The sequence below is a fragment of the Peromyscus californicus genome, unplaced genomic scaffold, assembly GCF_007827085.1.
Source record: "Peromyscus californicus insignis strain IS unplaced genomic scaffold, ASM782708v3 Scaffold_5__1_contigs__length_169319896, whole genome shotgun sequence".
NCBI classification, from domain to species: domain Eukaryota; kingdom Metazoa; phylum Chordata; class Mammalia; order Rodentia; family Cricetidae; genus Peromyscus; species Peromyscus californicus.
In genome coordinates this window covers 23,922,076-23,947,247 of record NW_026294573.1, presented here as the reverse complement: position 1 = coordinate 23,947,247, position 25,172 = coordinate 23,922,076, and the positions used below count along the sequence as shown (strand labels likewise).

The window sequence follows — 25,172 nt, the reverse complement described above, 5'->3', positions numbered from 1 at the left end:
TCTTGAGTTTGAGGTCAGCCTGGTTTGCAGAGTGAGTTCCAGGACAGCCAGAGCTACATAAAGAAACCCTGTCTCTAAAACTGCCCCCTCCCCCAAATTCTTTAAAACACATGGCTCTTCCTATTTTGTAGCTGTTTGCTACTTTCCCCATTATAATATCAGGTTTGAAATCTTTGTCAATAAATCTTTGCCCATATTTCTGATTATTTGCTTAGGCTTTAGATTCCTGGAAGTCAGTTTACCAGGTCAGGGGGCATAGATATTAATAGAACTTATAAAATTTGTTGTTAGATTCTTAGAAAAGCCAGTAAAGCATGCTGGGTTCCCGTGAGGCAAAAGAAGAGTCATTTGACAGAAACTGCCTCTAGGGCTATAATTCCTGCTTTTTTGTCACTTCCATTTGCTCTCCTGGCAATCATAAATAAGATTGTCATTTATGAAGTTATATTTATGTAGATGACTCAGCTTTTAATTCAGCTAGATGTTCAGAGATCACTTGTAGTGAAATATGAGTAATTTTCATGGCATTGCCAGTCATGTCTGCATGTAGCCGAAGTGAGTGTTACTTCAGGTATGAAGGGAGAGAGGCCCACTATGGCCCTCAGTTCTCAGACATCCAGTCCTTGAGGAAGAGGGAGCATTTCAGCTGGAGAGACAGTACTTCAGTGACCATCCTCAGTGTGGGCTTGCCTGGTGGGTAGTAATTTCTCCTGTGAACCTGTTTTTCTAACTGATCATTCTCACTGTTAATACCTCCCCCCCCTTTTTTTCCATGCAGAGTCTTACCATGTAGTCAAGGCTAGCCTCAAACTCAGTGACCCTCTTTTTATTGTTATTGATTCAATACTGATGTCATTGAAGCATCTCTCCAACAACAGATGGGATATTCTCAATTCATAGTAAATTGTGCTGTTCTGCAAAGCTTCTGTCTTAAGTGTCCTATGTATTAAAGGTGACTTTCACTGTTCACAGACTCCTGCCTTCCTCAGACACTAGACACTACAAGCCTACTCTGCACCTCCTCACAAACAGAAAACAAAGAAGGAAGTGTATTTTGTTGACTAAAACTGGAGCAAAATTCACTGAGACAGGAATTTCCCGAACTCAACCTGTTGTACTAAAAGATACTCCCATCCCTTGGAGATAAGGTCTCACCATGTAGCCCTAGATAACCTGGAACTTACTGACGAGATCTGCTTGTCCTCCTCTAATGTTGGAATACTGTGTGCCACCACACTTAGCTTTTAGTCTAGAACTTTCCCTCTCCTCTGTGTAGGAGTTGTAGGCAAGCACTGTATCACTCGGCCATATCCCTGCCCCCCTTCTCTCTGTTTAAAAGATTTAATTTATGTGTATGAGTGTTTTACATGTATGTATATGTACCACCTGAGTGCCTTGTGCCCATGGAAGTCAGAAGAGGGTGGCTGATCCCCTGGAACTGGAGTGACATGATTATGAGCTGCCATGTTCTCCCATAGGAACTGACCCTGAGTGCTCTTTAACTGCTGATCATCTCCAGCCCTTCACTTCGTATTTTATGAGGAGACTATTACTTAGAAATTTGTTCCAGCCCAGTTTTAAACAGTTTTGGGTAAACTTCTTTAATTTACTTTTTACTTTTTCTGTATGTTTTCTTTTAAGATTGATATTTTAGAATGAAACTTTACTGTTATGACTTTTATGTGCTAATTGCAAATAACCATTTTTGAGGCAAATATACCTTTCTGTATAGTCATAAATAATAAGTCACACATGCATAAGCCTATACCTTAGTAGCTTCCAGACAAGACTCATATTTACACTTAGTAGGGCCTTCAATAGCAATTAACTAATAATCTTTCCAGTTAAAGTGGCCTTGCCTTTATTATTTATTTCATCAGCATGAATGAGTTCGGTGAATTTAAGAGGGAAGAATGGGTTGGGGATTTAGCTCAGTGGTAGAGCACTTGCCTAGCAAGCGCAAGGCCCTGGGTTCAGTTCTCAGCTCAAAAAAAAGAGGGAAGCACACTGGTAAACCAGTAATTGGGAGTTTTGTGTCTAAATGACTTCTCATTGGCTAATTTGAAATATACTTTATGCTTTTCAACTCTGGGAATTGTCTTCATGGCTATGAAGAAAGGCTGGCCTTGAACTCAAGAGATCCACCTGCCTCTGCCTCCGGATTGCTGGGATTAAGGGTGTTACTGCCACTGCCTGGCTACAGCTTTTTGTTTCAAGTAGAAATTTCTAGTATAGGTTAGTGAATCCTGACTTAGTGACACCCTGTTTTGTCTGAGTGAATCTCTTGTATATGCAGTAGAAGACTGGACACACTGTCGCACCGAGCAGTTGAGGAGTCATAATCGGAGCATGCTCTTCAGTCCTAGCTTGTAAGTGGTGGGGAGGATTGATTCCACACTCTGGGAGCTCTTGACTGGTGAGGTCCATTCATTCCCTTAGCACAGGGCTCACCAGTGTTTGTCTGCTTTAGCTTTATTTTGTGGCCCCAGTGACTACAGGGCTTACCAGTGTCTGCTTTATTATTCTGTAGTCTATTTAAATGAAAGAAATGATAATTTATGAAAAGTGTATATATGTATGGGTCATTAACTTTAAAAAATTTTGGAGCCAGCCTGGTCTACAGCTTTGGTTTACAGAGTTCTTGGACAACTAGGGCTGTTAAACACAGGAACCCTGTCTCAGCGCGGCCCCCCTCTCTGCTTTTGCATTCTGTTGTGCTTGACTAAGCCTTTCAGTCCATCCTGCTGTGCAGGCCCCTCCCCCACTCTAATTTAGGCCAGCAATATGACCGAGTTGGGAGACTCAGAACTACCTTTTTCTTTTCTTTTTTTTTTTTTTGGAGACCGGATTTCTCTGTGTAGTCTTGGCTGTTCTGGCACTGGCTCTGTAGACCAGGCTGGCCTTGAACTCAGAGATTTGCCTGCCTCTGCCTCCTGAGTGCTGGGATCAAAGGCGTGGGGTACCACAGCCTAGCACTCTTTTTCTTTTCTTTCTTTTTCTTTTCGAGACAGGGTTTCAATGTGTAGCTTTGCGCCTTTCCTGGAACTCGCTTTGGAGACCAGGCTGGCCTCGAACTCACAGAGATCCGCCTGCCTCTGCCTCCCGAGTGCTGGGATTAAAGGTGTGCGCCACCACGCCCGGCTTCTTTTTCTTTTCAATGACAGTTGGAAAAAACGATAATAAGATTACCATGAGCATGAAGCAGTGATTTATTTGAGGGTATGGGACAGTGTCTGAATGTTTTCACTTAGTTGTTGGTTTGGCTCAGAATTGGGAAGGCAGAAGAATGGGTGTACACTGAAATATTACATTTTAGAAAATAACATGTTCAGACTTCTACTAGGGAGACAAAACACACTCTCTTTCTCTTTCTCCCCTCCCTCCTTTCCTCCCTCCCTCCCTCTCACTCACCCACCCACTCTATCTACATAGGAAGCCCATGACAGAGCAAAGTATGGACACCACCAAAGTCAGTCTGGTGAGCCAATGAGTTTTATTGGGACTGCTCAACAGGAATATGGGCAAGGGGTTACTTACAGAGCAGAAATGCCTTAGACAGCTGTGTCACCAAAGCTCACAAACAGCTGGCAACCTGAACCTCATTGTACAGTGTGCAGGCAGCTCAGCAGGTTGGAAAGTATCCATCCCGGGTGGCTCAGTTCATCTAAACCTCTTCCAGGCAGCTCTGCTGCTCTGGTCTAGAGTAACTGAGCAGTCTGTATTGTTTACTCTTGAGAGCGAGGGCTAGTCACTCTGGTCAATTTCAGGGACTTCTGGAAACTATTTTGAGTTGCTTACTTTCCGTCTTAAGGAGCTTCCCTGCAGGATGGAATGCTTTGATCTAGGAGGAAACTGCTATACAACATCAAGCAGTATAGGTAGTTGTGATATTTTGATGATGAAAATGAAGCATTGAAGTCCATACAGATTCCTGGTCTCTCTTCCCCTTGAAAAGGGTGATTAAATTTGCTCTCTGGATAAGCATAGAGATAAAAGGGCTGACTGTGGAGACTCTTGAGTATTTTACAGAGAATAGTCACTGAGACAGACACTGTTGCCTGTGTACTCTCTTATTGGACATCTTGTCTCAGTTGTTGATTTTGACGTGTTTGTACAGTTGCTGTAGGCTACTCAGAGTTATCCAGATGAGAAATCAGTGACAGATGTGGCTTTCTGTTGTGATAAGTGTAGGAGTTGTAGGGTATAGTGAAGTGAAGGAGATGGTAGTTGGCCATTGAGAATTTCTCCCTTTTGTAAATTTTGAGACAATCTTAGTATGTAACTCTGGCTGGTTTGGAACCCAGAGGTCTGTCTGCCTCTCATGAACCACCTCACCCAACTTAAAATACAAGTCTCAGCCAGGCAGTGATGGCACACACATTTTAATCCCATGTGAGTGCTGGAAATTAAACCCAGGTCCTCTGTAAGAGCAGTAAGTGTTAACTGCTGGGAAATCTCTCCAGTCCCTAAAATAAAGTTTTTTTTTTTTTAAAGGAAATTATTTTGCCATGCAGTGATGGTGCTCGCCTTTAATCCCAGCATTCAAGAGGTAGAGGCAGTTGGATTTCTGTGAGTTCACGGCCAGCCTGATCTACAGAGCGAGTCCTAGGACAGTCAAGGCTACTGAGAGAAACCCTGTCTTGAAAAACAAATAAACCAAAAAAACCCCAAAACAAACCCCTCAAAAATTTGTGAAGTACTACTTTGGCTTTTTATTTTGTGGAGTTTGTTCTCTCTCTCTCTCTCTCTCTCTCTCTCTCTCTCTCTCTCTCTCTCTCTCTCTCTCTCTCTCTCTCTCTCTCCCCCTCCCTCTCCCTGTTATGATTTAATTTTGCAGGGCCTTGTGTGACAAAACACCAGATTAGTGAGTTAAATTATAGGGTTAGTTGGAGCAGTGTCTGTTCTTCCTGTTAGAAGAAAAGGCAGATATTGGGCCTATCAGAAAGAACTAAGTCTTGTACTCTGGAAGAGGAAAGAAAACTCATGGCATAAGGGTGATGATGTTTAGAGATGGGATGAAGAGGAGTGTGGTCAGGTCAGCTTTCATGGGACTCTGATGAAGGGCTTGTTATTTGGGATTGGAGAGATGGTTGAGCAATCAAGAGCTGTTCCTGGCTGGGCGGTGGTGGCGCATGCCTTTAATCCCAGCACTTGGGAGGCAGAGGCAGGCAGATCTCTGTGAGTTCGAGGCCAGCCTGGTCTACAGAGTGAGTTCCAGGAAAGGCGCAAAGCTACACAGAGAAACCCTGTTTCAAAAAACAAAAACAAACCAAAAAAAAAAAAAAAAAAAAAAGAGCTGTTCCTGCTCTTGCAGTGGCCCTGGGTTCAATTCCCAGCACCCACACTGCAGCTCACAACTACCTGAAACCTAGTTCCAGAGAATCTAATCCCCTCTTTTTTTCTCTGCAGGACACCAGGCATGCCTGTGGTGTACACACAGGCAAGCATTTATATACCTAAGATAAAAGTACTTTTTTTTTTTTTTTTTTTTTTGGTTTTTCGAGACATGGCTCAGCCGTTAAAGGCTAGGCTCACAACCAAAAATATAAAAGTAAATATTTTAAAAAGGAGATGGCGGTAGTGTCTGTATGGGAGGAGGTAGCCATAGGGCAGCATTTAATTCCCAACATCTCCCTGGATGGGGAGAGAAAATTAGGTGTTATTGGTAAGTGGCACAAAGAAAAAAGAAATGTGTTTGTGAAAAGATAGGAGATAAAGGAAGTCTTACTACAGACATTTAGCCTTCTTGAAAAAGGAATTACCAGATAAGAAATTAATATAACCTGCCAGTCAGAGATTCTGAAGAAAAGGGAGGCAGAGGATATTGTAACAACTTAGAAAGTTCAATCTTGGTGGGAAGAGCTTGCTGCTGACTGCAAGGGCAACTAGCTTTTCTCCTTGACAGTGAGAATGGGTTTAGTACCTAGGTCAAACATTCCTTCTGTAGGCTACATCTTTATTCTCCATTTTTTTTTATTCCTTTGTGTTTCTATTTGGTTATTAGTTTTGTTTCTAAGGAAGAATTTTGGCTGGATGACCGTCCTGGTGCCAGCAACCATACCATACAGAGTTCCCATAGAAACAAATGGTTTTCTGAATAGTTGAACATACATCTGTGAGAAGGATTTGGTTTATGTGCTTTGGTTAACTGTAGGTGAAATTTTCAATGGAGTTTGTGGTGTGCCAACAAAGAAAGTTTTAGGGTGTGAGGCCCTTTCTCAGCATGGGAGGAAGAAAGACGGCATGACGTAAGGAAAGGATAAAAGTAATTTGTTTTATAGGTGAGGTGGACACAGGCCTGGAGGGAGTAAAAGAGCAAAAGAAGGGTGGGTGTAAGAGGAGACCTGGGAGAAGAGGAGTAATGGGGGCATGGTAGCCTAAAGGAGAAGGAATGCTGCAGGAGTGGGCTGGGCGCTGCTCGACGGGGAGCAGAGGCCCAGTCAGCTGAGCACAGCAGACGGGAGTCAGTCTGCGCCTGTGGTCTCCAGAAGGCTGGGAACAGGAAGGACATTAGGATCCTTGCAGGGCTGGAAGGTGCTTGGTTTGCTCCTGTACTCGACTAAGCCATGATTGGAGAAGGCCGTTCTCTGAGGTGCCGTGTGGATCACTTGTGCGGTTGTTTCGCTGATGCTAAAAATATGTGTAATCTAATCTTACCTACCAATCTTATAGTTTCCTTGGGAAATAGGAACAGAATGTTTAGTGTTCCTGCTTAAAACTGTGTTTGTAGTTTTTTTGGTGTCCAAGAATTGTTTAGTTCTCTTTAGTATAAGATGGATTACATAGCAAGAGATATAGACCTGTGTGCTTTCCAAATTCTGCCTATAGTGTTTGTTTTTTTAGTTTATTTTAAAAATTTTGTGAGTATCAGTATTTATGTATGTATGTGTTCCATGTGTTTCTGGTGCCCATGGAAGTCTGGAGAGGGCATTGAATCACTGGAACTGGAGTTGTGATGGTTGTGAGCTCCACCATCTTAACCTCTGAGCCATCTCTCCTGCTCCTATTATGTATAGTCTGGTAAGTTCAGACTGGCCTTGAATTTGTGATCTTCCCACCACAGTCTTCTAAGTGCTGGGATCACGTAGGTTACCATACCCAGCTTCAATTGTATAAACTTATGTTTTTTAGCAAACACCCCAAAGTTGTTACAGCCTAGTAACGTAACACATTGTATCATTAGTTGCATAGTTTGTTACCTGTGGGTTTTAAAGTATTTGCTAGAAAGCAATAGTGCTCCTGTAATTTTACATAGTTAATATTCACACAAACCAACATTCTAAGTCTTAAGGGTTTTTTGTTTGTTTGTTTGTTTGTTTTTGTTTTTCCAAGACAGGGTTTCTCTATGTACCCCTCCCTGGATGTCCTGCAACTCACTCTATAGACTAGGCTGGCCTCGAACTCAGAGCTTGCTTGCCACTGCCTTCTGAGTGCTGAGATTAAAGGTGTGGGCCACCACTGCCTGGCTTAAGTTGGGTTTTAAGTGCTATCTTGTAGCTAGAGTTTTTCTGCCTGGCCCACAGTCAGGACAAATCTCTCTCACCTGCCAGTCCCACAGCCGCTCAGACCCAACCAAGTAAACACACAGAGACTTACATTGTTTACAAACTGTATGACCATGGCAGGCTTCTTGCTAGCTGTTCTTATATCTTAAATTAACCCATTTCTATTGATCTAATAGTTGCCACGTGGCTTGTGGCTTACCGGTATCTTAACATCTTCTCATGGTGGCAGCTGACAGCTGGCAGCGTCTCTCTGCCTCAGCCTTCCACTTCTCAGAATTCTCCTCTTTCCTTGTCCTGTCTATACTTTCTGTCTGGCTACTGGCCAATCAGTGTTTTATTTATTAACCAATCAGAGCAACACATTTAACATACAGAACATCCCACAGCACTACCTTTCTCCTTGCTTGGCCCTAGCTCAACCTTGGCATTAGTTGCTTCATCCTAGAAATTGTCCACCAACCTTGGGAAGGTGGTGGCCGGCAGGACAGCACGGTTACAGGCTCTCGCTTTAGGCAGCACCTTCGTTTTGTGTGTGTGTGTGTGTGTGTGTGTGTGTGTGTGTGTGTGTTTCGAGACAGGGTTTCTTTGTGCCTTTCCTGGATCTCACTCTATAGCCCAGGCTGGCCTTGAACTCACAGAGATCCGCCTGCCTCTGCCTCCCAAGTGCTGTTATTAAAGGCGTGTGCCGCCACCCGACAGCACCTTGTTTTCAGGGGTGTAGAAAAGCTTTCTTCTTTCATAAATATCTTTTTTATGGATGGCAGACTCTAGCCTTAGAAAGCAGAGATGGATTGTTGATCAAAATTGAGAAGACTAGCAGATGGCAAAAGGACTTTTGCTGTTTTTGAATCATAGTCTTTCTGTGAAACTCATAGTGACATAAAACTTCCCATCATTTTGCCTTATGGCTTCTGGCTTGAAGGAGATGACAACTTTGAATACTCATTCTCATATTTGATTTCCATTGTTAATGTTATCTTGAAGAAATTTGCCAGGCATGGTGGTGCATGACCTTAATCCCAGTACTAGGGAGGCAGAGGCAGGTTGATCTCTTGTGAGTTCGAGGCCAGCCTGGTCTACAGAGTGAGTTGCAGGATAGCCAGGGCTACACAGAGAAATCGTGTCTTGAAAAAAAAATTATTATTACTATTTGTGTGTGTGTGTGTGTGTGTGTGTGTGTGTGTATGTATGTATGTATGTATGTATGTATGTATGTATGTATGTGTGCGTGTCATTGTGAAAACAACCTGTGGGAGTCAGTTCTTTCCTTGCACCATGTGGGTCCTGGAGATCATACTCAGGTCATTAGACTCAGTAATAAGTGCCTTGATCCACTGTGGTCTTAGAGTTAATGACTTTAGAGCTGATTAAATGGAAGCTTAAAGAAGTTGTATATAGATAGGCTTTAATGCCTTGTGAGGAAGGTTTCTTGTGATATATGCTATTTCTTTTCTCCCTTGTTTTGAGATTGGGGCCTTCCTGGGACTGCCTCCTGTGGATAGATGTTCGGATACTCTACAAGTTTATAGCCCAATATCTTGGAGTGATCCAAGAATACTAGTTCCAATTGACCTCATTTATACTTGACTGCTGAAGGCTGAGGTGCAGTACTATTGTTCAGCATATTGACCTCTGCTTATTAAAGTATGTGAAAAGTAATTAACATTATCGTTACGTGATGTTTTCATGCTTTGAAAATAGAAGGGAGTGGGTAGGATAAAGCAGGGATCATTTCTGAGTCCTGATGATTTAAGGTAAGTGAATGCTTAATACCTTGAGTTTTGTTACCATGCCTGTTGACTTCTTAAAGTAAACATTGAAAGATTTTACATTTGTGCATAATAGGTATGTAATATTCATAATGCTGACGTGAAGCTTTCCCCTTTATTCTGAACACTAGGTACGCTCTATGGATGAATTAAATCATGATTTTCAAGCACTTGCTCTGGAGGGAAGAGCTATGGGCGAGGTAAGTGAGCTGGTGTGGTTGAAAGTAGGTGTTCTTAGGGAAGCTTGGAGTTGTCTTTCATCAGATGTGTCTGAATCTAGTCTCTAGAAATATGTGCTTGCTTTTCCTTGTTGCCATCCTCACAGTAGAATAGGATGCTGGAGAGTTGTGCCAAAACTACGGGTATGGGATGAATATTAACTTAGTCCAGTTACTTAAACAACAAAGCACCAAAGTATGAGCACACATTAATAAATGTTGATAAGTTAAATGTAATGTGAGTGTCCAAACATTTTGATATCCATCAAGTGTTCTTACCTTCACCTCATTTTTCAGTGGCTAGGTGCTTTGGCAGTAGGAAAGGGAGTTTTAGCTGTGCTGCTAATCAGGGGATGTTAGTAGCCTGTTTAGACGAGTGCCTTTGTGAATGCAGGATGCTGCTTAGGTTTCTGGTCAAATACTTACAGATAGAGATCTCAGCTAGTCATCCAGAAACAAGCTAGAATCCAGAAACAAGAACTTTGGTTTCTTTGTAGTGTTTTAATTTTTTTTTGTTCATTATATTGTAAGTAGAGTTACCATTGTTTAAAAGGGGAGTGTAGTTAAAGTACACCCAACCTCTGAAGGTTCTGCTTGTTGACAGGAATTGTACTGATGACAAGTATGGTATGTCTAGCTGAAGACTGCATAGATTCATTCCTAAGAGGCCATTTGCTCATGGCTGTCGTTCTGGGCAGTAACTTTGGTTTTGTCTCTTTTGTTCTGCACTTGAAAGTTCTCCTATCTACTTCAATGTTTGTAAGGAGGGAGAAGGCTATACTTTCAGATAACATTTGTGTGGTTTCGGGAATGCTGTTGGTCTGGGCATTGTGCTGGGTTTGGAAGATTCAGAAGTAATGCAGTCCCTTTGCTGGGTTTACACTGAGCACTCCTGGGTTGCTTCTGTGGTAGCATTGAGTAGTCACAGGCTTGTGCTGCTTTGCCCTGGGATTCTTGCTCATTTTGTTGAAAGATTTTTGTTTTGAATTTTTTTGAATTTTCTTGTGTTCAGAGAGGCCAGTTCCTGCCTTATGATCTTGGGTTCTGAATTTTAGGCAATCCTAGGTGTTCTTGTGTTACCTGTGCCTGCCTACTGTCATTGGAGCAGCATGTTGTGATAAACTTCACATGGTACTGGGTAAAAAACTTCGTTACTTAATTTCTAGAGTCAGTTTAAAGAGAAAATTAACAGATTTGTTAGCTAGTAAATATGGAAGGATAAACTATTTTATCTTCTCCTATTCCTGTGATTCTAACCTATTTTTTGTTAAAAGTCCAATTCTAAAACTGAGTATGTTGGCTCATGCCTTTAAGCCACTTGAGACACTGAGGCATGAAGAGTTTGAATTCAAGGTCAGCCTGGACATCATGGTTGTATTAGTTAGTTTTCTGTTGTGATAAAATTAGCAAGGGTCACTTAAGGAACAAAGAATTTATTTGAGCTTCTGGTTCCAGAAGGAGAGTTTATAATGGTAGGAGAGATGTGACCACAGGTCACGAGAACACATCTTTTATCTTAGGCATGAAACACACAGAACTTGAAGTGGTATAAAGCTTTAAACTCTGCCTTCAGAGACATACTTCCTCCAGGAAGGCTATACCTCCCCATAACCTCTCTCTAAGCAGTGTTAACAGTTGGAGACTAACTGTTCATTTATGCCTGAGCCTGTAGGGACATTTCTCATTCAGACTTTCAGAGTACAAAACAACACATTCACAAAGCAACAGTGGTAACTACCATTTGTTAATTACCCTCTAGGCAGATATTAAGTACTTTGCATACATTAGCTTATCTGGACCCACTGAGACACAGTTTATTGTCTACACCAGGAAAGATATTACTCCTTCCTTAAGCTTGGATAACTCACACAAGTTATCTCTTGGAAACACAAAAAGGGCAGTGAAATACAGAGTGAAGGAAACCCAGAGTCTACACTAAGAACAAGTTTCTTCTATAGTTGAAACTTACAGGAGGTCTTTTATTTATTTATTTATTTATTTAATTTATCCCCCCCGCCCCCTCCCGGAGCTGAGGACCAAACCCAGGGCCTTGGATTTACTAGGCAAGCGCTCTACCACTGAGCTAAATCCCCAACCCGAGAAAGGCTTTGAGAGCACATCAGTATCATGAGGAGGTACCAGACTAAGAAGCATCTTTTGGTCATATGAGGACTTGGTTACATGCAGATTGGGAAAGGACCCCCCTCCCCCCAAATGCAGGGTAGAGTAGCACACCAGAAGATAGCAACATGCTTTTTTTTTTTTTTTTTTTTTAATTATTTATTATCTCCCCTCACCCCCAACAGGGTTTCTCTGAGTATCAGCTCTGGCTGTCCTGGAACTTTCTTTGTAGGTGAGGCCGGCCTCGAATGCCTCTGCCTCCCAAATGCTGGGATTAAAGGCGAGTGCCACCACTGCCCGTCCACAGCATGCTTTTATAATAAAAGTCTGACTACTTTCTCTGTGTAGCCTTGGCTATCCTGGAATTCGCTCTGTAGACCAGGCTGGCCTGAAACTCACAGAGATCTGCTTGTCTCTGCCTTCTGAGTGCTGGGATTAAAGGCATGTGCCACCACCTCGTGGCTAATTCCAACGTCTAATTGCTAGATTTTTCTTTCTGTTTATCAATAAAACATCTCTTGAAGGGAATACTATAGCTAACACAAACACTAAATTTAAATGGATGATTGGATGGACTTTTAAGCCAGCCACAGTGGTGTGGGTGCTAGGGTGAGGGAGAGAGAATACTTTAAGTACATTCATATATGGGTCTTTAAAACTTCAAAGACTGTTGGCTGCCTTGAAAGAACTTGATTTCTAATACTGTTAGTGCTGCCTTACCGTGTTAAAGCCTTTGCCATCACTCTTGGCATAGAGAGATTTTTGAGCATTTTTTGGTAGAAATTTTGCTAAGAAGTTGTTACTTAAAATACCACTCTCATATCTTTGCTGGTTGTCTGAAGTGCAACTGTTTTTATTGGAAAAACTTTTAAAAAGGTTTAATTACTTTTTTTTTTTTTTTTTTTGGTGAGACAGAGTTTCTCTGTGTAGCCTTGGGTGACCTGGAACTCAGAGATCCTCCTGCCTCTTCTGGGATTAAACGTGTGCATCACCATTGCCTAGCCTAAGATTTAGTTACTTTTACTTCATGTGTGTGGATGTTTTGCCTGAGTGTATGTGTATATGCACTACATGAATGATTGGTGCTTGCAGAGACCAGAAGAGGATGTCAGATCCCCTGGAACTGGAGTTATTATAGCCACTTTTGGGCTGCTTCCTAGGTGTTGGGATTTGAACCTGGGTCCTCTGGAAGAGCCACCAGTACTCTTAACGACTGAACCTACTCTGTAGCCCCTAAAGTCCAGCTGTTTTTAGCTGAAGGGCTTCCTTTCTCCTTGTGTAGAGTGTGAAAAAGGAATAAAGGACTATGTCTTGGGATTTGGGTGATATGTTAAACTAGTTCCCATGTGCCTTACTTGCTCTTTCATTCAACCTGAAAGTCTTCAAAAGTTTAGGGACACATGCCTGAGCAGCTTCGTTGGTATGGACTGAGGAGAGTAGTTTTGTACAAACAGAAAATCATGGACTGTTCTTTTGTGGTCACTGAGACCAAATACCTGGCAACAATAAAAGAACAATTCTTTTCTTTTTTTTTTTTTTTTTTTAATTTATGGGAGATAAATCCCCTTCAAGGTTTACTTTTATTTTATGTGTATGGATGTTGTGCCTGTATATGTCTTTATAGTCCAGAATTGTTTCTTTTAGCTCTCAGTTTCCGAGTTGGGAACACATAACAGAAGGGCTTGTTTATGGCAGACAAGCAGTGAGACTGGAGTACAGGAAGAGACCAAAGAACATAGACCCCTCGGGACATACTTCCAGGGCTCTGTCTGGTCCCTGCCTTCTGCCTTTCTCCACCTCCCAGTAACGACGCCATCTTTTTGAGACTCCACTGGGGGGTTGATCATAGTCTCTGAGGTGCCTTGTACCCAGAATGTGCTCTGTTTGGTTCTTAGTCCATTCTGAATCCAGTTAGGTTGACAATCACAGTTAACTATCATGTTGACTTTGAGTTCTTAAATTTTCTACATTGGTTTCCTGTGTGGTCCTTTCTTTCTGTATAGAACATAACTGCTTATGTCCTAAAAAGGATGGATTTGTGGAAAGGAAATTAGTATTGTGAGAGTCATTGATGAAAAGATCCCTTAGTGCATAATTGACCTTTGTTTTTTCTGTTGTTTATTTGTGGTTGTCTAAAAAAGTTATTTTTGGATAGGGTTTTTTTTTTTTTTTGAGACAGACTTTCACTATGCATCCTTAGCTGGATCTTGATTTGGAGACTAGGCTGACCTCAAACTCACAGAGAGATATATTTGCTTCTGCCTCCTGACCACTGGGATTAAAGGTGTGTGCTACTGTAGTGGGCCTGAAACAGTCTCATTCTACTGGAATTCATTGTTTCCCAGGCTGCCTTTGAAATTGTAACAGATCTCTTACCTCGGCCTTCCAAGGGCTGGGGTAACTAGCATGAGCTAACTGAATTTTTCTAACCTTTATAGAAAAAGTAACTTTTTCTTTTTTAGGATGTTGGTAATGATGGAGATAGGGTTCATGTACTCAGGTTGACATCAAACTTGACATATAGGTGACCTTGAACTCATTCTCCTGCCTCCACTTGTAAATGGTAATGTTATAGTCATTCACCATCACAATGAACTAAGATTCCATAATGTTTCATATATCTAGGATAGTTTAATAGTGTAGGCCACCATGTCATTTCTTGGTTAAACTGAATGTATTTAGATAGGGGCTGGAGAGATGGCTCAGTGGTTAAGAGCACTGGCTGCTCTTCCAGAGAACCTGGGTTCAATTCCTAGTACCCACATGGCAATTTACAATTGTCTACAGTTCCAGGGGATCTGGCATGTTCACAGACATACCAATGCACATAAAATAAAAATAAATAAATCTTAGAAAATTATTACCCTTGGTGATAGGTTTTAAATCTGATTGAGAAGAGGCTGGAGAGATGGCTTATCCGTTAAGAGGACTTGGGTTCAGTACCAGGCACCCACACAGTAGTTCACAATTGTCTGTAACTCCAGTTCTAGGGGGTTCTGACATCCTTTCACAGACATACATGCATGCAGAACACCAGTGCACATATAAGAATAAATCACTAAAATAATATGATTGAGAAAATTTAGAGCACTTTCCCTGAATATGAAGTGATAAAGAATCCTTCCTTATCCACCGGTAGACTTTAAATGATAATTGCAGATACTAGAAATTAGAAAAGAATAGTATCCCTGAATGTAAGGTAGGCTTTTTAATTTTCATCCATCCATTCATCCATCCATCCATCTTTCTATCTATTTTAAGGGGTAGGGTCTCTTACTATGAAGCTCTGGCTGACCAGGAACTCTGCCTCCCCAGTGCTGGGATTAAAAGCATAGATTTAGAGGAGGGAGTGATTTCATAGTGATCTGGGAAGCTGTTTATTCAGAGAAAGTAAAACTTGGTAGGATAGGGCCAGCATAGAGCAGGCTTCCATCTGTGGTTAAACATTTATCTTTGGACTCTGCTCTTTCTATCTCTAAGAGATGTTGAGTAACAGTTTAGTTTCTAGGACTCTGTCAGATCAGAGATTGCTGGAGTTTGACCTTATGTAGAAAAAGAATGGTTCAGCCTTTAGAGGGGAGAGGAAAATATGCTGTTCTTTCAGAGTGATTGGTTATCCTAGAACTTTTCATTGGATTCCTCCCACCATACATACTTCCTGGCCTACAATAGGGTTTTTTGTATCATGCTGATTTTAACAAATAGTGACCTTGAACAGCTTTAAAAAATATTTTTATGTATATAGGTGTGCCTGCGTGAGTTTATGTGCATCTTGCATGCAGGAACTTGTGGAAGTCAGAAGAGGGTGTCAGATCTTCTGAAGTGGGGAGTTACAAGTGGGTGTGAACTATCATGTAGATGGTGGGAACTAAACCCAGGTCCTCTGCCAGAACATTAAGTTCTTCATTGCTGAGCCACCCTCTCTAGTTCCAGTCTCTAATCCTACTGCTGTCACCTCCGGAGTGCTAGAATGATAGGTGTGTACTACCATACTCTGTTTATGGATGCTGGGCCTCATACATGCTAATGTATGTAACTGCCAACTGCCAACTAGCCCTCATTGAGTTCTTTTCAGTGACTGGAAATGTCCCTCAGGATACATGGTTTGGAAGCAGGGCCAAGTGAGGATTTGATGTGGTGGCTCAGTATGTTAAATTATTTTCCATTATGGTTGACATTGAATTACAAAGTTTTGATCAACTAAAAGGGTTTGTGAATTCCTGAATGGCACTGCGGTTTAAGCTGGCAGTCCTTTTAAGTAGTGGTACGTAAAAGTAGTAGTTCATTCAGTTGACTACGAAATTGATTGTTGGAAAGGAGACATACTGTTGACTCAGGAAGCAGGCCTTTTTAGATATATTAATACAAAGTATCTGGCCAGCCCATCTAACTAACATCTTCTCTCCAAACTGGCTGTTGAGCACAGAGAGCAATGGTGAAGGCCCTAGTTCTATTAACACTATTTGGTTTAGATCATCTCCTACATCTTGCTGTTAGAATGAAATGTACTCAGGCCACATGATCCCAAGGAGCACACTCTTAGTAAATGGCGAACTTAAGTTACTTACTGTGTGTTGGATGTGAAGTGACTTTTCTGCATTATTTGGGGGATATTCCTGAGGCCTTATAATAAGTTTTGAGATTTGGTGTTTTGAGGGCAAAGGTAAGGTGCCTTCTAAACTGAAGAGTGAGTGTGTCTGATTTTTGGAATGTAGTTCCTAACTCCTTGTCCCATCGTTTTGAGACCTGTGTTCAGCCTGTCGTACATCTACCTTATCACTTGTCCGAGAAGGCTGGGCTGACCTACTGTGTACATTGAGCTGCCTCGGAATGTGAAAATGCAGTAAGCATAGTAGGACCCCTATGCTAATGTATTTCTACCCTTTCATGCTCTTCTTTTGGCTAAAATGTTAGCTTAAAAAAAAGAGGATGAATATAGTTTTGTATACCTTTAATTCCAGCAATCAGGAGGCCAGCCTTGTCTACATAGTGAGTTGTAGGACAGCCAGGGCTATGTAGAGAGACCCTGTCTCAAAAGTGCAGGATCTTCCCACATAGTCTAGGCTGACCTTTTATTATTATTTATTTTTATCTTCGTCGGCATTTTGCCTGCATGTATGTTTGTATGAGGAAGTCAGACCTCCTGGAACAGGAAGACAGTTGTGAGCTGCCACGTGGGTGCTGGGAATTGAATCTGGGCCTCCTGGAAGAACTGCCAGTGCTCTTAACTGCTGGAGCCATCTATCCAGCCCTCTAGGCTGGCCTTTTACAATGATCTACCTGCCTTTGTGCTGGGATTAAATGTGTGTGCCACCATGGCTGTTTATTAGTGTCTTTTTGATGCATATTTATATATTTGATTTGAGAGTCAAGCAACTAAACACTTACATAACAGTAAATGCCAGCTTCCAATACCATATTTATGCGATACCATCAGTAGCATCCATCATCTGTGAGCCATTTGCTTTGTTGTGTAAAATATGTCTTCACTATGTAGCCAAGGCTGGCCTTGAACTTACACTGTTTTTTCTTGGAAAATGCTGGAATTATAGGTTTGTACCACTTTACCTGACTTGCGCTTCCATCTTTCCACTTTTGTTTGTTTGTTTTAAAGATGAGGAAAAAGACCAGGTAAAACTATGAAGTGTCAATACTGAATAGACGAATTCCATTTTGTTGAGCACAGAAAAAGAATAGGAACAAATACAGTTTTTCTGGCTATGATTGTTACTTCATAGACATGATTTTCATGATGGTCCGTTGTTAGAATGCTTTTTTTTTTTTTTAAAATAGCGAGGCAGCAAGAGACTGATGTGATCATGCTCCAGTTGTTTGAACCTAGATACCTTACTCCCAGTCCATCATGTTGAGTTTTACTCTTCCAAAGCTCAGCTGCTAGTTTGTGCTCCTCCATTAAGCTCTCCTGCTCTCTCACCAGCTAAAAGTTATAGAGTGAGTTCAGGTTGCAGAGGATTCCTTCTGTTCTTAAGGTTCCCCACTTGTCCACCCAGACCTCCAGTTCAATTCAATAAACAGATGCAGCACTTAGATGCCTTTCCTGCCCCTAGGGTTGTGAAGATGTGGAGAAAGAGGATGGATAGCAACAAAACTGAAAGGCCTCGTTCCTCTTTTGCAAATAGTTACGTCAGAAGCACTGATAACTACTTATGCACAGGTATCCAAGGATCCAACAGTGCTGCTGCCTTTCAAGTTGAGTCTGATATGCAGGCGTTCTGTTGTTGAGCCAGAGCCCTACTGTGTAGCCCTGTCTAGCCTGGAACGTGCAGTGATCTTGCCTCTGTGCTATGAGTACTGGGGGTGGGGGGGGGATGGTAGGCACGCTCTACCATATGCTTCCAGATGGATAGGCTGCTTTTTCTGTATCATCTACTATGGCATAGACACACCCTCTATTCCGTGTGCATAGCCAGACATAATGATGTCTAGGAAGTTGGGCTTACTTGTGCTTTGTTGCTTGCTCAGATATGTATTAACTATGATGTATGCATTTCTTTTTTGTTGTTTTGTTTATTTATTGGGATTTTTTTTGTGTTTCAAAACAAAGTTTCTCTTTGTAACTCTGACTGTACTGAAGCTCACTGTGTATACCAGGCTGTGTTCAGATTTGGAGATTAGCCTGCCTCTGCCTTATAAGTGCTGGGATTAAAGGTGTTTTTTAAATTTTGAGACAGGGTTTCTCTGTAGCCCTGGCTGGCCTGAAACTCATAGAGCTCTGCCTGCCTTTACCTTTCAAGTGCTGTGATTAAGGGTGTGGTTTGTACCACAATGCCTAGCAAATCTTTCTCTTAATTTTGCTATAAGGAATCAGAGAACATCAGACTTATTTCATTGTATTTTGGTGTGGTTCTCATAATGGGGCACTTAGAGAAAGTCTTTTCTGTGTTGTTATTCCCTGTATAAATAGTAGCTAAATTTTTGAAGTAGTCGTTTCTGAGAATGCATGGAAAGGGCACTCCTGTCTCTGGCATAGTATTGCTCACACTTGAGTACTAGAGAGGCCGACTGACGATGGGCATGAGTTGAGTGTTGTATTTGTTTGGAATTTCAGGTTCTAGAGGGTGTTGATTATGAAATGGTGCTCCGCACTGCCTTATTCCTGAACTTTGTGGTAAGGGATCAAGAAAAATTGTGTAGGATTTTTTTTTTTAAATAACATATAGGCCCATTTTAACAGGAATATGGTTGGAACACAGATCGGCTGTATCATTTATACATGAATAAAAGCATGTGACTTCATCAGTAGGTAACTTGACAGACAACATACTTTTATTTTATTGTGTATATCTTCCTGTCATTTTTCTAGACTGATTGTCAATTTGTCAAGTGTTAAGATTAGAGAGAAGTGTTCCAGTAACTTGAAGTGGGAGCTTGTAAAGAAAGCTTTAATGGACTCTAGGAGTTCTCAGTGGAGAGAGGTCAGGGTATGACTTGTCTCCAGGTCAGTGCATCACAAGTGATAGTACCTTTGATGTGCTATCAGTGTGTCCAGATGTCTTTGAAGGACTTGCTTCCTGAAAGTAGCATGTTTTTTTGCAGACTGTTTCAGGACAAGTTGCTCTTAATGGCTGTGTATCAAAGTGTAGGGATTGTCAAAAGCCAGCTTGCAGCACTGACTGATGGGTGTTCTAAAGGGCATCAGTTCTTCATATCTCCATCCCCCTCCACAGATATATACCTCTTGGTTCCTCAGCAGGTGGCTCTTCAGGGCACCTTAATTCCTTCTGGATGGATGAAACAAAGTCTCTCTACATTAGCCCTTTGTGCCTCAGTTGACTACAGAATAGATTCCCAGTTTAAAAAAAACTTAAGCAATAAATTTGTTTCAGTGGTTGCATTCTTGTTCATTATAATAGGTCTTGATTTTTAATTTGTAATTACAGTTAACAAGGGCAGGAGAGATGACTCAGTGGTTAAGAGTTCTTCTTGCAGAGGACCTGGGTTTGATTCTAAGGACCTACATGGCGGTTCGAAACCATCCATAACTCCATTTCCAAGAGATCTGATGACCTCTGAAGGCACCAGGCACTCATGTGGTACACATGTAAAACATTAAAAAAAAAATCTTAAAAAGAAAAAGAAAGAAATTGCAGTTTAAAGAAAACAAAAAACCCAAAACTTTCTCTGAGGGCTGGGGATGTAGCTCATGGGTCTCAGAGGCTTGTCAAGCACACACAAGTCCCCGACTGCCACTCTGTATCATAGTAAATAAACTGAATAAGTAAAGCAGTGGGAAAGCTGAGTGGCATCCTACAGGTGTCTCCCCCCCCCCCCCAGCATTTGCGTTTTACTAGGTTACATTTTTAATTGGAATTTGATTGTTTTGGAGGGAATTAAATTTCTTTGCAAGGGACTGGAGAGGTGGTTCAATGTTTGATAGCATTTGTTTCTCTTGCATAGGACCCAGATTTGATTCCTAGCACCCTCATGATGGATCACAAATCCGTAACTTCAATTCCAGGGGATCCAGTGCCTCTAGAATTCTGACCTCTGCAGACACCAGGCACACACATGGTCCTACAGGGTTCTTAACTTTCTATTAGGGCTTCACACCTGAGTTACTGTAGACTGTCTTCTCACCCCATGTGAAGAATTTCTTCAGTTACTATTTCATTATGTGTATGTGTATCATATGCGTGCAGGTATATTTGGAGGCAGAGGCAGGCAGATCTCTGAGTCTGAGCCTATCTACAGAGTGAGTCCTAGGGCAGTCAAGGCTATACAGAGAAACCCTGGTGTCCGTGGTCTGTGTCCGTGTGTCAACCCCCATTCCCCCCCCCACGCAAAAAAAAAAAATAGACCATCAAAACTTAATTTCTTGCTTTGAACACAGACTGACCTTGCACTCCAGCCTCAGCATCCTGGGTGCTGGGATTACAGACATGCATTTCCTGCTGGAGAAACTTACTTTTTCCACAGACAGAAAAATCAGCATTGGATTTTTTAGATTCAGGAAGGATGAATCAATGACTTTATCTTGGCCAGCCAAGTGATGGGTGGGTTTCACTGCAGTGTAACTGGTGTTGAATGGCACTAACCCTGCTTATCAGAAGTGCCTTATAACCCAGGGCAAAAAGAAATTGTTAGTTTCAGGGGCTGGAGAGATGGGTCAGGGTATTTGCTGCTACTCCCGAGCTGCCTGTGACCTAGTGCCAGGGGAGTTCTTCTGGCCGTGACAGCGCGAGCATGCACACAGACAGACACACATGGCAAATATTCTCCTCCCTCCCTCCCTTCCCTTCCCTCCCTCCCTCCCTCTTCTTACACACACACACACACACACACACACACACACACACACACACACACACACACACGATAATAATAATAATCTTTAAAAAAAAATTTCCTTCCCACACTGAGGGTTCATGTATCGCTGGGCATTAAGTTGAGGACTTTGCAGGTTCGGCAAGCACGCCAACAACTGAGCCACAACCCCAGCCCTGTCATATGTTTATTTTAGTAGAATAATTGGCGTTGTGATGACGTCAGTGATGATTTTTTTTTTTTTTTAAAGATTTATTTATTTTGTATACAGCATGTATGACCAGAAGAGGGCACCAGATCTCATTACAGATGGTTGTGAGCCACCATGTGGTTGCTGGGAGTTGAACTCAGGACCTCTGGAAGAGCAGTCAGTGCTCTTAACCTCTGAGCCATCTCTCCAGCCCCAGTGATGATTTTTATTGCTCCTTATTTAAGCTACCATTTGTAAACTTAGCTGCAACTTTAGGTATTAAAATTATGTCAGATAATACAGTATACTCTCCTAAATTACCACCAGCTTTTGTCATTTTGAATTCATGTTGAAGCAAATGTTGTCTGCTTAAAAGAAAATGGTTTATTTGTAGTGAACTCAAGATCACTTAATATCAGGTTTCATTTATTAGACTATGAGTTGTAAACTGTTAAGGATATTTAAAAATGTTGAAATTGTGTGTGTACTTACCACTTTGTATGTTTATAGGTCAGAGTACAACTTGAAGGAGTCAGTTCTCTCCACTAGGTGGGTCTCAGGGATTGAATTTAGGTGATCAGGCTTGATGACAGTTATTTGCTGTGCTTTCTTGCTGTCCCTACTAATTCAGCAAGGAATTCATAATCTTGTTACATCAATAAGCACTGATTTTTGTTATTTTTATTTTATTTATTCATTGGTGGTTTTTTTTTGTTGTGTTTCTCTGTGTAGTTTTGGTACCTGTCCTGGATCTTGCTCTGTAGACCAGGCTGGCCTCGAAATCACAGTGATCCGCCTGGCTTTGCCTCCCGAGTGCTGGGATTAAAGGAGTGTGCTACCACCGCCTGGCTATTTTTATTTTTAAAGAGAGAGTCTTACTATGTAATAGCACAGGCTATCTATCCTCAGATTCAGACTCCTTCTGCTTCTGCCTTCCAAGTGCTGGGATTACAGATGTGTGCCATTATCCCTGGTATCATTCTGATACTAAAAAAACAACAACCAAAAAATCTTTTATGTGTGTGGATAGGCATGTGGAGGTCAGAGAACAATTTTAGGGTCAGTTAGCTTGCTCCCTCCATAATACAGGTTCTGGAGATTAATCTTAGGCCATTAGGGAAGTACCTTTACCCACTGATCCATCTTCCAGGTCCATCTTGGATTTCTTTTTCTTTCTCTTTTTGTGTGTGTGTGTGGGGGGGCGGGGGGGGGGCGCGTTGTTTGAGACAGAGTTTCTCTGTGTAGCTTTGGAGCCTGTCCTGGACTTACTCTGTAGACCAAGCTGACCTTGAACTCACAGAGATCCACCTGCCTCTGCCTCCCGAGTGCTGGAATTAAAGGACTGTGCCACCATCGCCCGGCAAATCTTGGATCTTGATCCAAAAGGGAACAATGCACAAAGAGAGGCAGTCTTTTTCTTTAAAAATCTTTAATGCATTTTGTTGGGTGGGGGAGAAAGTCTGTGTGTGTTGAGAAAGGATCTTGTTTGTAACCCATGTATGTGGTAATTCTCCATTAGTCTTGAGTTGTTAGGATTATAGGTATATATATGCACTACCGTGGCAGATTGAAGAGGCTTTTTGTTTTGTTTTGTTTGTTTTGTTGTTGTTCAGATAAATTCTTGGGAATTCAGATGGCCCTTTATTCATTCTGATTCTGACAACTTCCCCACCCCTAGAACCCTCGAAAGAATTGTAGCAGTTAGTGAATGACTCAGTCTTTATTTTAAAAGTTGTGTGAATAATTGATTTATACTTTTATTTCTTTATTTTCTGAGACACTAGCTCACTCTATATCCCAGATTGGCTTTGTTTTTTTGTTTTTCAAACTTGAATAAAACGTTAATATAAAGATGGTGGTGCATACCTTTAATTTGCCAGCACTGGGGAGGTAGAGGCAGGTGAATATCTCTGTAAGTTCCAGGTGAGCCTGGTCTACAGAGCGAGTTCATGACAGCCAGGACTGTTACACAGGGAAACTCTGTCTCGAACACCCCCCCCCCACTCCAACACACACACACACACACACACACACACACACACACACACACACACACACCACCACCACCACCACCACCACCACCACCACCACCACCACCACCACCACCAACAGCTAAACCCCAAAAATAAAACAAAAAACTTTAATAAACAGAATAATGACTTAGCATCTGTATAGGTCATGGCATTTGTGAACACTTTCTGGGTTGTCTCCTTTGGCTTCACAACAATCTGGTATGGAGGGACTAGCTAAATTTGATGGAGTTAAGGTTTTGAGAAGGTTCTGGAAATGCTGGTTTTTTTCATGGGCTTGTGAATTACTGCAATCACCATCATAGCTCACCTTTCAGTCTCAGAAGGCCCTTTTTCTGACTTAGTGTAATCAAAGTGATGAGAATAGATATGAAGAGACTTGTAGGCTTGGAAATTTGAGTAGCCAGTTATGATAACATGAGTCCTGATCATGCCTGTGAGTTTGTAAGCATCGCTGTGTGTCTTATAAGCCAAGTTTTCCTGGGAGTAGTGTGTTGGGGGGAGAGAGAAGAGACAAAAGAGGGGGAGAGAGGAGAGAGAGTGGTGGTGGAGAAGAGAGGTGGGTAGCTATTCGCAACATGGGTTTACAAAGTCTAAGCAGTTAACCCTTTAGAGCGTAGTGAAGCAGAAAGAATGCACAGTTGCTGTTAAGGCCCTCAGAGAACCTCACGGATACTTCCCTAGGCAAATATTAGAATTGAAGTGGTCATACGCGCTAATCCTCAGTAATAGCTTCTTTAGGGTCTGCAGAGCTGTAGTCATGGTTCTTGTGGGGTTTGGTTGGTTAGTGATTTTTTACTGCAGTGGCCTAGGTGGCACTGCTTGCTTTGTCTGCGGGCTGAGTACATTGGGCAGCCTTGTGTCAGGGAAGTCGCGCGCCCTCACCCCGCCCCCTATTTCTCTGTCACAGAGATCTACCTGCCTCTGTCTCCTGAGTGCAGGGATTATAAGTGTGCGCTATCATACCCAGGCTGGGTTGGGGAAGTCTTACTCCTCTCCTCTAGAGTAGGAGTAGTTCTTCATTGTGAGCTGTATTGCATCATTTCATTTGATGTTCATTTATAAGGTGAGATGAGGCAGACAATGATTTTGAGTCAAATGTGGAATTCAGAGAGTTCCTGTATATTATCACTGAACTAAGGAAGCTACCTTAGAGGCTTCATGTGTTAAAGGATCGATCCTTAATAAGGGATATATGATGACTGTGAGGTTCTTGGTTTTAAATGTTTGAGACAAGGTCTTTGCCAGCTTAGACTTGGCGTAGAACAGGCTTACAGTGAATTTGTGATAGTTCTGCCTCTGCTTCTGATTGCCAAGATTACAGGCATGTGTAACCATACTCCACTGAGTATAACTTTTATTTTCTTTTTTTGTTAGACTTAAAAACCAGGGAAGGTGTTCCTAGGCAATATGTCAGTTTTCCGAGTGTCTAATTGCTTGTAAACTAGTACTTCTCTCCTACTTTCTCGAAGCCTCACAAAGTGTTAACTGGTTTAAGTATTTCCTTTATGAACCTATGGTTCAGAAGATAAAATGGCATATTTTTCCTTCTATCCAATTAGGAATTCCATTTGATGGGACATTATAGGGAAAGAGAACAAGGTCTGTTCTATTGCTGAGGATGGCAATATGACAACTCCCCCACCCCAAACCCATTTTTAGGTTTGTCTTTCTTTTTTTGGGGAGGGGGGTTTGGAGATAAGGTTTCTCTATATAGCCCTGGTTGTCCTGGAACTCACTCTGTAGACCAGGCTGGCCTCGAACTCACAGAGATCTGCCTTCCTCTACCTCCCGAGTGCTGGGATTAAAGGCGTGCGCCACCAATCGCCCAACTGGTTTGTAGTTGTTTTTTTTTTTTTTTTTTTTTAGGTTTTCCGAGACAGGGTTTCTCTGTGTAGCTTTGTGCCCTTCCTGGAACTCGCTTTGGAGACCAGACTGGCCTCAAACTCACAGAGATCTGCCTGCCTCTGCCTCCCGAATGCTGGGATTAAAGGTGTGTGCCACCACCACCTGGCGGTTTGTAGATCTTAAAGTAGGCCTTTATTGCTCATAAA

General features: G+C 41.9%; 1 protein-coding gene across 25 annotated transcripts in view; it reads left to right on the top strand.

Moving 5' to 3' along the window:
- The window catches only part of Pum1 (pumilio RNA binding family member 1), a 127,599-nt gene that overhangs the window by 27,017 nt on the left and 75,410 nt on the right, over positions 1 to 25,172 (top strand). For all 25 annotated transcript variants that reach the window (XM_052715361.1, XM_052715385.1, XM_052715384.1 and 22 more), the window contains one exon: positions 9,406 to 9,474. In XM_052715361.1, the coding sequence (XP_052571321.1) occupies positions 9,406 to 9,474 (69 nt within the window). The remainder of the gene's footprint in view (positions 1 to 9,405; positions 9,475 to 25,172) is intronic.